The sequence below is a fragment of the Mesoplodon densirostris genome, chromosome 9 (assembly GCF_025265405.1).
Source record: "Mesoplodon densirostris isolate mMesDen1 chromosome 9, mMesDen1 primary haplotype, whole genome shotgun sequence".
Taxonomy (NCBI): Eukaryota; Metazoa; Chordata; class Mammalia; order Artiodactyla; family Ziphiidae; genus Mesoplodon; species Mesoplodon densirostris.
In genome coordinates, this window is record NC_082669.1 from 67,539,082 (window position 1) to 67,553,274 (window position 14,193).

General features: G+C 43.1%; 1 protein-coding gene across 1 annotated transcript in view; it reads right to left on the reverse strand.

The window, feature by feature from the left end:
* Window positions 1–2,752: 2,752 nt before the first annotated feature.
* The window catches only part of NOD1 (nucleotide binding oligomerization domain containing 1), a 121,660-nt gene continuing 110,219 nt past the window's right edge, over window positions 2,753–14,193 (reverse strand). Inside the window, exon 13 of the mRNA XM_060108345.1 lies at window positions 2,753–4,930. Within this exon, the coding sequence (XP_059964328.1) occupies window positions 4,858–4,930 (73 nt within the window). The 3' untranslated portion in view covers window positions 2,753–4,857. The remainder of the gene's footprint in view (window positions 4,931–14,193) is intronic.

Genomic DNA, 14,193 nt, shown 5'->3' on the forward strand with positions numbered 1-14,193 from the left:
AAAATATGCTGATTTATGGGTTACTCATTATTCCCTGCAGCTGTAGTTATTACCAGTGCCTGTCTGTGGCTGTAACACATCTATGTGTGTGGGCAGTGCCTGGGTACCGTCTAGGGTGATCGGTCCAGGGCAGGGAGTCTCTTCCTATCCAAAGAAGACATTACATTGTTCTGTAACTTCCACCTGCTTCCAAACCATTTATTAGAGTCCTATACTTGACGGGTTCACGTAGATTGAAAAAAAAAAAAAAACCTTATAGCAAGAATCTTTGACTTGCTAATCCCACTGCAAAGAAATAATCCTAAAGAACTTTCTACTTCCATAGAAATGTCTGTAAGAATCACCACGACCACCACAGCCAGTCTGGAAACCTGAGTGTCTGTCTAACACTTGGGACATAATTGAGCAAATTATCAAACCAATAGAATACAAATGATAATTATAAAGATTAACAATGTGGGGAAATGATTGAAAGAAATTGCAGATGTACACTGTGATTATAACTATGTAAAAAGATGTCAAAATAGTCAACCTTAAAAAAGAAATTCTGACATGGACGAACTCTGAGGACATCATGCTAAGTGAAATAAGCCAGTCATAAGAAGACAAACACTGTATGGCTTCACTAATATGAGGGACCTAGGATAGTCAAAATCACAGAGAAAGAAAGGAGAAGGGTGGTTGCCAGGGTCTTGGGGAATGGGGAAATGGGGAGTTATTGTTTAATGAGTATAGAATTTTGGTTTTACAAGAAGAGTAATTCTGGAGATGAGCGTTGGTGATGGTTACACAACATATGGATGTGTTTATACCACTGAAATGTATACTTAAAAATGATTAAGATGGTAAATTGTATGTGTATTTTACCACAACAAAAAAAGTCTCCGAGTAGGCAAAATATGGAAAAATAGCATGCAAAAATAAGTAGCTGTGTTAGCATTGTGTTACTATAAGCGTTATTTGAATCTTTTACTTTAATATTGTGATACTGCTTTTGTAACACAAATGTGACAGAAAAAGTCAAGGAAAAAAATTTGAGTTATTTCGATATTTGTTATTTGCCCCAAAAAGCACCTAAGTAGTCTTGGGGAAAATCAGAAACTTATTTAACATCCTTGAACTTATTTTATAGTTTACTATTGTTTAAAATCTTTTTTTTTTTTCTTCATTACAGATCATTGGGGGCCTGTAATCTTTTCAGTGCTTAGTGCTTCTAAAAGTTTTAAGCTGGTCTTGGATGCAGTTAATTCAGTTTTTTTGTTTGTTTGTTTTTGGTTTTGGTTTTTTTTGCGGTACGCAGGCCTATCACTGTTGTGGCCTCTCCCGTTGCGGAGCACAGGCTCCGGATGCGCAGGCTCAGCGGCCATGGCTCACGGGCCCAGCCGCTCCGCGGCACGTGGGATCCTCCCGGACCGGGGCACGAACCCGTGTCCCCTGCATCGGCAGGTGGACTCTCAACCACTGCGCCACCAGGGAAGCTCTGTTAATTCAGTTTTAAGTGAGAATCACGCTGGGATGGCCCCTGGGCCCTGCAGCTCTGCTGCCAGCCCATCTGTGTGGTAACATGAGCTTTGTCCTTACCTGCTAATTCCACTTTCATTAAAATTCCTCTCTATGGACCTGGAATAATGGTCATGGTTCTGCCTTTCGGCTCCAGAGCAAGGATTTTTTTTTTTCCCTGTAAGTGAGCAGTTAGTTACTGGAAATAGATGTGTGTAACACCTGGAAGTGGACGAAAACACCGATGAGCCAAATGCTCCTTCCCAGTTTGGCAGCCGAAAGGGACACCTGGCAAAGGCTGGAGGGCCTGGCTCTGTACGGTGGTGCCAGCTCCCGCTCTGCTCTTACTGTGCAGTGAAGACCTGGATGTGCCTCCCTCTGTTCAGTGAGTGACGCAAACGGTCGGGCGCTTTGGGAAGAATGATGACAACTAACAGCTATGCTTTTCACCAACGGAGCCGGGATACTGCAGGAAGCTTGATGTGGAATGTTTTTAGACTTGACTTGGAGAACTTCCAGTCCCGTATTTGACCTTGTTGGGAAGTTCCCTAAGCCTAAGAGTGTAAAGAGGACACCTGGGGGTGCCATTGTGAGCAGAAATGAGAAGCGTTGGTTTAATAATATTGTATATTGAGCACTGACCCTGCACTGGGCATTGTGCTAACTGCTTTCCATGCTTCAGCTCATTTAATCCTCACAACAACCCTGGGAGTCAGTACTCTGGGATTCCTATTTTTCAAGGAGGAAATTGAGATTCTGACAGTCTTAAGATGTGGCCCAAAGCCCCCCAGTGATTTGACATGGCTTATTTTATAAGTTCCAAATCAGCAAGGACAAGCCATAAATGTAGTTCTGAAATACAGGAGCTATAGTTTCTCTCCCTAAATCAGCTCACGGTTCCTGTGGAAAGAAATAGTCGTACCCTAAGTTTGTGGAATTCCTTTATTTCCCCAAATTTTCTGTTATCTTTTTCTTAATTAGGAAAAGTCTCCACTTCTCTGCACAGAAGCTCACCTGTGGGTAATGGAGAACTTTAGTGAATTAGGAGCCTGATTTTACTTTTTTTTTTTTTTTTTTTTTGCGGTATGCGGGCCTCTCACTGTTGTGGCCTCCCCCGTTGCGGAGCACAGGCTCCGGACGCGCAGGCTCCGGACGCGCAGGCTCAGCGGCCATGGCTCACAGGCCCAGCCGCTCCGCGGCATATGGGATCCTCCCAGACCGGGGCACGAACCCGTATCCCCTGCATCGGCAGGCGGACTCTCAACCACTTGCGCCACCAGGGAAGCCCCTGATTTTACTTTTTTAAGAAAAATAGAAAAACTATCATTCGCCATCTAAAAGACTAAAGTATCTCCAAGTTAGAATTTAAGCCAACAACACACAAATTCAGTTTCCCTTAGAGGCAGTTTTAATTTTGATAGTCTCTAAAAGCAGTAATCTTTGGTAGTTTCTGGATACAGTTTAGACTCTCTAAAGTTTAGTTTTAGCAGTTTAATAAATGACGAATTTGTCAGCTGAGAAGTGTGGTTCTCTCGCTCAGCAAGCCTGAAGTCTGAAGCACCCTTGACCCGTGCCCATTCCTTTGTGCTTTCTGGGCATATCTGCTGCCCAGGATCTCTGGTAGAGAGTTGCTGCCTCAGGGGCTATTAGGCAAATACCCAAATCGGGGGGTGTGGGCAGAGTGGGTAGGAGCCGCCAAAGCAGTGCCTTAGGGGAATGGCCCCCATGTGCTGAGTGACTGTACAGGATTTTCCCCCTAACTTCCAGGACCAACTTCCTGAATTGAACCCTTCCTAACCGGGGCTGCTGTATTAAGTCAGGCTGGACTTCTGAGAACTCCCAAGGTACTGTTGGAGGGCCCCCTCACCCCTGCCCCTCTCATGCTTGGCCCGTCACCTTGGTACCTCTTGCCACAGTGGGTCCAGGCCCACCTCTGTCCTCCCCTCGGCAGTGAACAGCCGAGGAAAATAGTGGACGTCAAACCCGGCCTGCTAGGGCCCATCATGGCACGGTGCTGAGGGATGTGAGGTTCGGCCATGCCAGCGTACCCTGGCCCCAGCCATTGGGGACTCAAGTTATTCCCCCTGAGAAGCCACCTGTGTGGGTCGGGTAGTTAAATGGAGAGGCCTCAGATGCTTTCTCTGCTTTTTTCGGTCCCTTGGTGGGTAGAGAGGCCTGCGAAGGATCACACTGAGGATGCCTCTTGCCTTCCCTCATCAGGCTCTCATAGCACGTCACCCCAGGGCCCCACCCCATGCAGTAAGTGTTCCTAAAGGGGTCACAGTGTGCTTGCCAGGCCGAGTCCCTTTTTAAAATCCCAGACTCAGGCAGTTAGAAAAAATGAGTGTTTTCAGTATTTTACTAACAAATGAATTGGCAAAAGAACAAGTTCTCTGGTGATACCTCCCCCTTTCCCCCATTTAGCATCCACCAGGTGCCCGCCCCGGTGGCAGGGGTCTGACGTGCTCTCTGGGTTATCAGCGGCTTGCCTTGCCTCCAACTCAAGTCACTCGCATAACTGCTCGGGGGCAGGAAGAGACTTCCCTTCCTCAAAAGGGCGAGAGAGAGACAGACAGAATTCCTTTTGGAGCGCTGATTCTTCTTCCTGGGACAGAGAACCTCTGCCCACAGCATCAGTCTTCCGAAGGTCAACCCCGACCCACGAAAGCCCTGAGTGGAGCCTCAGCATTACGAAGGCAGCGTCCTGTCCCTCAGACTGGATAAGAGGAGGGCATCCTGCGATCTTTGTCAGCAGACGGTGAGACTCCAGGACTAAAGACGTAAGCCCATGGCGGGTCCTTCCTTTGGCACCAAGTCCCTACAGAACCTTGGATGAGTCAAATCCCCACACTGTACCCCCCCTCAGTATCCACAGCTGTGAAGTGGGAATAATATCAACACATGGGGAAGTACTGAGGAGGAAGAGAACATTGCAGGTAAAACACTTTTGTTCGTTGAGCACCTTTTCCCCAAGAAACACGGCACCAACTTTGCACCGTGTCCCCAACTCTTCATTGAATGCGGCAGTGACCGACTCACTCTCCCTGGTCTTTGGGCAGGCGTTTCTATGAGCTCAAAGTCTCATTCCTCTAACTTCAGATTAAAATAATCATGCATTAACATCTCTTCAGAGTATGTTTACAGTCACTAAAACAGCTCATACTTTTCCTGCAGAATTGTAACAGCTACTCAGGGACTCTGCCAATCAGAGTGCGCACACGGAGCTCGTTTTGCACCACGAAGGCAGGAATCCTGGAAGTTCCACTTCGGCAGACACTGGATGTTTCAGACGTCCAAGACAGGCAACTGCACAGAGTCACACCCAGGGCCAAGACCCACCCACAGGAAAACATCCCCTCAGAAACAGACAATCCGCTTCTCGCCTTCAAAGACTTTGGCCTCCTCTGGCTTTATCAAGTTTCCGTTTAAGCTGTTGGAGAAACACAAAGAACACAAGTAAGTGTGAGACTACTGTATGCTCCTTCCCATTATGTGTTCCTAACACACTCTTGTGCTTCACACAACCCTGAAATTAAGGAACAGAATCTGTCCAACACTTGTTTTTACTTTTCTCTTTTTTAAAATTGAAGTATAGTTGATTTATAGTATTGTGTTAATTTCAGGTGTATAGCATGGTGATTCAGTACCTGCAGATAATATTCTGTTACAGGTTATTACAAGATAATGGGTATAATTCCCTGTGCTATACAGGATATTCTTGTCTATTTTATGTATAGTAATTTGTATCTGTTAATCCCATACCCCTGATTTGTCCCTCTCCCCTTTGGTAACTACAAGTTTATTTTCTATATCTGTGAGTCTATTTCTGTTTTGCATATACACGCATTTGTATTATTTTTGGATTCCACATGTAACTGATATATAGTATTTGTCTTTCTTCCTCTGACTTATTTCACTTAGCATAATTTTCTCTAGATCCAGCCACATTGCTGTAAATTGTAGTATTTCATTCTTTTTTATGGCTAATATTCCATTGTGTGTGTGTGTGTGTGTGTGTGTGTATGTGTATCACATATTAATCCAATCATCTGTTGATGGGCACTTGGGTTGCTTCCATGTCTTGGCTATTGTAAATAGTGCTGCTTTGAACACTGAGGTGCATGTATCTTTTCAAATTGGTGGTGTAGTTTTTTGTGGATATATACCCAGGAGTGGAATTGCTAGATCATATGGTAGTTCTATTGTTAGTTTTTAAAGGAACCTCCATACTGTTTTCCATAGTGGCTGCACCAATTTACATTCCCACCAACAGTGTACAAGGGTTCCCTTTTTTCTACATCCTTTCCAGCGTTATTTGTAGACTTTTTGACGATAGCTGTTCTAACAGGTGTGAAGTGATACCTCATTGTGGTTTTGATTTGCATTTTCTAATAATTAGCGATGTTGAGCACCTTTTCATATGCCTGTTGGCCATCTGTAAGTCTTCTCTGGTAAAATGTCTATTCAGATCGTCTACCCATTTTTTAATTGGGCTTTTTTTTAATGTTAAATTGTATGAGCTGTTTGTATATTCTGGACATAAACCCCTTGTTGATTGCATCATTTGCAAATATTTTCTCCCATTATGTAGGTTGTCTTTTCATTTTTTTGATGGTTTCCTTTATGGTGCAAAAGCTTTTAAGTTTAATTAGGTCCCATTTGTTTATTTTTGCTTTTATTCCTTTTGCCTTAGGAGACTGACCCAAGAAAAAATATTGCTATGATTGATGTTAAAGAGTGTTCCCCCTATGTTCTCTTCTGGGAACTTTATGGTTTCCAGTCTTATGTTTAGGTCTCTAAACCATTTTGAGTTTATTTTTGTATATGATGTGAGGGAATGTTCTCATTGTTTTACATGTAGCTGACCAGTTTTATCAGCATCACGTGTCTAAGACATTGTCTTTTCTCCATTGTACTGTATATTCTTACCTCCTTTGTTGTAGATTAATTTACCATAGGTGCATGGGTTTATTTCTGGGCTCTGTATTCTGTTCCACTGATCTGTTTTTGTGCTGATACCATGCTGTTTTGATTACTGTGGCTTTGTAGTATAGTCTGAAGTCCAGGAGGGTTATACCTCCAAATTTGTTCTTTTTTCTCAGGATTGCTTTGGCAATTCAGGGTTTATTGTGGTTCCATATAAATTTTAGGATTATTTGTTCTAGTTCTGTGAAAAATATCATGGGTATTTTTACAGGGGTTGTATTAAATCTGTAGATTGCTTTGGGCAGTATGGCCATTTTAATAATATTTATTCTTCCAATCCAAGAGCATGGGATATCTTTCCATTTGTTTGAATCACCTTCAATTTCCATCATCAGTGTTCTATAGAGTATAGGTTCTTTCACCTCCTTGGTTAAGTTTATTCCTAGGTATTTTATTTTTCTGACATGATTTTAAATGGGATTTCTAAAACTTTTCTCTTTCTAATATTTCATCATCAGTGTTACAGAAACACAACCGATTTCTATATATTAATCTTGTATGCTTCCACCTTGCTGAATTCATTTAGTAGTTTTAATAGTTTTGTGGGGAGACTTTAGGGTTTTCTATATAGTATCATGTCATCTGCAAATAGTGACAATTTTACCTCTTCCCTTTCAATTTGGATATCTTTTATTTCTTTTTTTTTGTCTGTTGTGGCTAGGACTTCCACTGCTATTTTAAATCAAAGTGGTGAGAGTGGACATCTTTGTCTTGTTCCTGAATTTAGCAGAAAGGCTTTCAGCTTTTCACCATTGAGTATTATACTGGCTGTGGGTTTGTCATAAATGACCTTTATGATGTTGAAATATGTTCCTGCTATACCCACCCACTTTGATGAGAGTTTTTTATCATGAATGGATGTTAAATCTTGTCAAGTGCTTTTCCTGTGTCTGTTGAGATGATCATGTGGTTTTTTTGGTCTTTCCTTTCGTTAGTGTGGTGTATCACTGATTGATTTGCATATGTTGACCCATCCTTGTGTCCTGGAATAAATTCACTTTATCATGGTGTATGATCCTTTTTATGTATTGTTGGATTTACTTTGCTAATATTTTGTTGAGGATTTTTGCATTTATATCAAAAATATTGGGCTGTAGTTTTCTTTTTTGTAGTGTCATCTGGTTTTGATATCAGGGTAATAGTGACCTCCTAGAATGAATTTGGGAATGTTCCCTCCTCTTCAATTTTTTGAAATAGTTTAAGAAGGATAGGTATAAGTTCTTTATATGTTTGCTAGAATTCCTCTGTGAAGCTGTCTGGTCCTGGACTTTTGTTTGCTGAGAGTTTTGTTTGTTTGGTTTGGTTTTTATTAGATTCAATTTCACTTCACTTCTAGTGATCAGTCTGTTAAAATTGCCTGTTTCTCCTTGACTCAGTCTTGGTAGGCTATATGTTCCTAGAAATTTGTCCATTTCTTCTACATTGTCCAATTTGTTAGCATATAAATGTTCATAGTATTCTCTTAGGATTTTCTGTATCTCTGTGGTATCAATTGTTATTTCTCCTTTCATTTCTTATTTTGTTTATTTGGGTCCTCTCTCTTTTCTTCTTGGTGAGCCTGGCTAAAGGTTTATCAGTTTTGTTTCTCTTTTCAAAAAACCAGCTCTTGGTTTCATTCATCTTTTCTACTTTTCTTTTAATCTCTTTTATTTCCTCTCCAATCTTTATTATTTCCTTCCTTCTGCTGACTTTGGGCTTTGTTTGTTCTTCTTTTTCTAATTCCCTTAGGTGGTATGTTAAGTTGTTTGAGATTTTTCTTATTCCCTGAGGAAGGTCTGTATCACTGTGAACTTTCCTCTTAGAACTGCTTTTGCTGCATCCCAGAGATTTTGGAAAATTGTGTTTTCGTTTTCCATTGGTCTTGAGGTATTTTCTGATTTCCTCTTTGAGTTCATCATTGACCCATTGGTTTTTTAGTAGCATATTGTTTAGTCTCCACATGTTGTTGTTCTCTCATTTTTCTTTCTGTAGCTGATTTCTAGTTTCATACTATTGTGGTCAGGAAAAATGCTTGATATAATTACTAGCCTCTTAAGTTTGCTGAGGCTTGTTTTGTGACCTAGTATGTGATCTATTCTAGAGAATGTTCCATAGGCATTAAAATAATGTGTATTCTGCTTGTTTTGGCTGTAGTGTCCTGTAGATATCAATTAAGTCCAACTGGTCTGCTGTGTCATTTAGGACCTCTACTGCCTTACTGATTTTCTATCTGCATGATCTGTCCATTGTTGTAAGTAGGGTGTTAAAGTACCCCACTATTATTGTATTATTGTCAATTTCTCCCTTTATGTCTGTTAGTATTTGCTTTATGTATTTAGGTGCTCCTGTATTGGGTGTATATGTTAGAGTGTAATAACCTCTTCTTGTATTGATTCCTTTATCATTATATAATGCCCTTCTTTGCCTTTGTTTTAGTCTATTTTGTCTAATATGAGTATTGCTCCCCCTGCTATCTTGTCGTTTCCATGTGCATGAAGTTTTTTTTCCATCCCCTCACTTTCACTCTGAATGTGACTTTTGCCCTGAAGTGAGTCTCTTGTAGGCAGCATATTGAAGGGTCTTGCTTTTTTTGTTTGTTTTGTTTTTTTTTTTGCTGTACGCGGGCCTCTCACTGCTGTGGCCTCTCCCGTTGCGGAGCACAGGCTCCGGACACACAGGCTCCGCGGCCATGGCTCGCGGGCCCAGCCGCTCCGCGGCATGTGGGATCCTCCGGGATCGGGGCACGAACCCGTGTCCCCTGCATCGGCAGGCGGACTCTCAACCACTGCGCCACCAGGGAAGCCCGGGTCTTGCTTTTTTATCCAGTAAGCCACCCCTTTTCTTTTGATGGGAGCATTTAGTCCATTGACATTTAAGGTAATTATTAATTGGTATGTACTTATTGCCATTTTATTCCTTGTTTTCCAGTTGTTTTTGTAGTTCTTGTTTGTCCATTTCTTCTTCTTGTCTCTCCCATTGTGGTTTGATGCGTTTCTTTATAGTATACTTGAGTTCCTTTCTTTTTGGTTTTTGTGTATCTATTGTAGGCTTTTGATTTGTGATTACCATGGAGTTCATATATGTTGACCCATAATTATATATACTTGCTTTAAACTTATAATCATTTAATTTCAAACACATTCTAAAAGATCTACATTTTTACTCCTGATGTCATATTTTATATCTCTCTGCTTATCCCTTTACTGTTTATTATAGTTATAGTCACTTTTATAATTTTTTCGGTTTTTTATTATGATGGTTTTATTAACAAGTATATAATATACTGCATACTGTACATACGAGGACTGTACAGTACAAATTTATGTTCACAGTTTGACATGATAAAATGTCATCATTGAATTCCATCTTTTTTTTAATCCACGTACTGGTTTAAGTGATCTTCAATCCTCAATATATATATGTCTTTCCTATTATTATTTTCCCTTTCCTATAGATTCTTCTTTTCCATTTAAAGACTCTTCAATATTTCTTTCAGGGTAGGTTTAGTATTGCTGAATTTTTTGTTTTTTGCTTGTCTGAGAAATTCTTCTCTCCTTATATAATCTTCTCTCCTTGATAATCTTGCTGGGTTGAGTATCCTAGGTTGTAGGTTTTTCCCCTTCAGGACTTTGAATATGTCATGCCACTCCTTCTAGCCTGCAAGGTTTCTGCAGAGAAATCAGATGATAGCCTTATGGGGCGGGGGTTGCCTTGTGTATGACGCTGTTTTACACTTGCTGCCTTTAGAATTCTAACTTTTGCCATTTTAATTATGATATGCCTTGGTGTGGGTCTGTTTGGGTTCATCTTGTTTGGGACCCTCTGTGCTTCCTGTACCTGGATATTTGTTTCCTTCTTTAGGTTTGGGAAGTTTTCAGCCATAATTTCTTCAAATACATTTTTGATTCCCTTCTCTCTTCTCGTTCTGGAACCCCTATAATGCAGATGGTGGCACATTTTATATTATCCTATAGATCTCATATGTTGCTTTCATTTTTTTTTCATTTTCTTTCTGTCTGCTGTACTGATTCGATAATTTCTGTTTTTTAATCTTCCAGATCATTTGTGTTCTTCTGTCATTTAGTCTGCTATTCATTGCTTTTAGCGTGCTTTGTATCTAAAATGGAATTATTTTTGATTGGGTCTTCTTTTTATAGTTTTTGTTAAAATGATCTGTGCTTAGATCAACTCTTTCTTCATTCAGTTAGCATTTTTATTACCAACTTTTTGAACTCATTGTTACCTCTGTTTCATTACTTTTTCAGGGGGGTTGTCTTGCTCTTTCAATTGGGAATAGTTCCTCTGCTTTTTCATTTTACTTAACTTTCTCTGTCTCAATGAATTTACGTGAAACAGTTACCTATTGTGGTCTTGAAGGGGTGTTTTTATGTGGGAGTGTCCCTATGTAGACTGTGTGCCCAGTGTTTTTGGTGTGAGGACGGGTTTTGATGTGGATGCCAGTCATGTCTTCTTCAGGATGTGCTGGCTACTATCACCTTGATGGGGGTGTGGCTAGAATTGAAAGAGCTAGAGCCTGCACAGGATGTGATGCAGGACCTCCTCTCTGCTCAGTGGCCATCACACAGGGCAGGGGGCTGCTCCTAAGTTGCTGGAGTGAATGCCCTGAGGGTCGGGCTCAAGCTGGCTCTGTTCCCTTTAAGTGTATGTTTCTCCTTCTCCGGGCACTGAGGCTTGTGCACTTACAGAGGTCCAGTGGCATCGCCTGTGTAGGCAGCTACAGCTCTGCTCAGATGCAGCCCAAGGTCATGTCTTTTCCCCACTGTGGTCGTCCCAGATCTAGTGCAAGGTTGTGGCGTGGAGTGGGTGGGGCTGGAGCATTTGCTCAGCTAGCACTGGGGGTCATGGCATTATGGCTGTGGGAGTTGAAGCAGCTATGCTGCCATCAGATGTCTGGGCTGCTTCTGTAGTGCTGTTTTAGTAAGTGCTAACAGTGGCAGCTGCTGCCCTACCTGGACCACCCCCCAGGTTCCTGGGCCACCTCTGCATCTCTAGATCAAGTCTTCTCCCAGGACCTGGCTGCCCTAGGTCTAGTGCCAAGCTGTGGTGTGGAATGAGTGGGGCTGGGGTGTTTGCTCAGCTGGGACTGGAGAGTGTGGTGACACCACCATGCTAGGGCAGACCTCGCTTTGCCCTCTCTGGTGGTAAGCAAGCACCCATGCACTCCTCACAACTGGAGTCTAGGCTTCTCCAGCCTTTCTGTCTGTCCTAGCAGTTCTTCAAGCAGCCGATGGGGCTTGTCTCCTCTGTGTAGGACCCCCAGGACTGGAACACCCAGTCTGTGGCTCAACCCGCTCACTCCCCAGGGCAAGTATCCACCTGTCTGGTCTTCCTTTTCCTCTTAGTCCCCTCCCATGGGCTCTGACCTGATGCTTTTTTTCCCCATCCTATGTGATTACATGGGAATCTTTCTTGCAGCCTTGGTTGTATAGGAGTTCTCCTGCCAGTTTCCAGTTAGTTTTCCACAAGACTTGTTCCACATGTAGATGTATTTTTGATGTGTTTGTGGGGGAGGTAAGCTCCACGTCCTCTTACCCTGCCATCTTGATGACTTGTTTGATATTCACATATTAATCCTTTTCAGCTACCATCATTCTGTGGACTGGGTCTCACTAAGTTAACCAATAGCCTCTATAAACCTGAATTTAAATGACAGTTTTTAGCCCTTGTCTTTCCTGACCCTCACAGGCATTTGGCTGTCCTGCCCTCTCCCTCCACCTTGAAACACCACCTTCCCTTGGTTTGATATTATGCTCTCTGGTTTCTTTCCTACATCTGGCCACTCTGTCTCCTTTTTTATATCCTCCTCCATGTGACCTCCAAATAATGGATTTCCTCCAGGCTTGGGGCCTGGCCCTCTTCCCCAGAAGAACCTCATCTATCCCTGGCCTCATTCATATGTCATTGAGCTGGGCCAGACCGCTCCACTGTGGAGCCACTTACCTACTTGACACCTTCATCTGGACACCTCCCAGGTACCTCAAAGTGGGCACATCTCCCCAGGGTTCCCTAGCTCCATGAATGGTACAACTCTACATCCAGTTGTGCAAGTTAGTAACCTGGGGGTCAACGTTCGTCCTCATCTTCATATTCTATCTCACAGAGTTCTGTTTTATTCCCTAAATACCCCTAGAATGGGCTCCCTGGAACCTCTCCATATGTTCAGCACCACCATCCTGATCTGAGCACCCATCATCTCTTCTCTGGCTCACTGCAGTGTCCTACTGACTGTCCCTTTACATGGCCTCCTCCAATCCGCTTTCCTAGAGGAGCCAGAGTGGTCTTTTTACAATGCACATCTGATCACATCCCTCTTTGCTTCAAACTGTTCAATGACTTTCCATTGCTTTTAGGATAAAGACCAAAATACTTAACATGACCCACAGATATTTTATGGTGTAGTCTCCGCCTGTCTCCTCTGCCTCCTGGTGCTCCCTCTTCCACACTGTCTGAACCACAGGCCCATCTGCTTCTTGCTGTTCAAGGGCACCATGTTTTTTCCTGCCTCAGAGCTTTTGCACGTGCTATTTCCCCACCTGGAACACTTTCAGCTGATGAACTCCTATTCATCCTTCATGGCTCAGTTTAAATGCCACTTCCTTAGGGAGACCTTCCCTGAAACCTCATCTGTATTAGGTTCCCTTCTTAGCTTTCCCCTTTCTAGCACTCATCATGATTGTAATTAAATAATTACTTAAATGATTTTTTTTCTTAACTGTCTTCCTCACTAGAGGGTACACCAATGAGGGCAGGTCCATTTTGTTCACCACTAGATTCTTGGTACCAGCAGCGTGCCTGGCACACAAGCACTTTGTTGCTCAACAAATGAAGATGCGGTGCTTTCCCTGGGGACTCAGCAGTGACCATGACACAGGCCCTACCCTCAAGGAGCTACAGTCTAGAGGAGACAGCCTCACAGGAAGCTATTACAATGGAGTGTGGTAAATGCTATAATTTACAATACCAGGTCACTAAACACTGCTAACTTCTGTCTTTGAAGACTGAGGGACTTCAGACCTCAAGTTCTTTTCGGACAGGGACAAGGCAGAAATAAATGTCAGTACAGATAATGAGTCCAAAGAGATGGTCCAAGGTCATCTGTGCGAGTGTGGCCCCAGGCAGAGCTGCTCCCTCATCTCCACTCCCCTGCTGGCTCAACCCCTGGACAGGGCCAACACAGCCAGTACCCTCACAGAGCCCAGTCCCAGGGAGTCAGACACCTGGGATGAGCCAGGGACTGAAGTGAAGATAGTCCTGGGCCAGCACCCGAGTCCTCCCTGACACCAGTGCCTCTTTCAGGCTCTGCAGAGCATGCCTTGAAGATCGACACCTGGTACTACACACATAGTTCCTTGTGTAGGAAGAGCAGTTGTCTGTGGTAGGTGACAAAGGCCCATTTCAAGCTTGACGGACTTAAAGCAGCTGCATATCCTTACAACCGTCCTAACCAGCCCCTGAGAAGGGTGGAAGCCAGCTGTAGTCCACAGACTGTCCTGCAGCCTGGCCTCCCCTCCTCTGCCTCCTGTCCTCAAACAACAGAGTCAGCAGGAAACGGGGTGGTTCTAGGAAAGGATCACAGGCTGAGGGTGCTTGGAGATTAACTTGAACTCTCCAGTGCCTTTGAGGGCCAAGGAGCAGGCTTCGGCCTCGAAGGCGCACATGCCACAGCCTCTCCATCGGTCTGCTTGGAGCTGGGCTCTCTACTCTAGG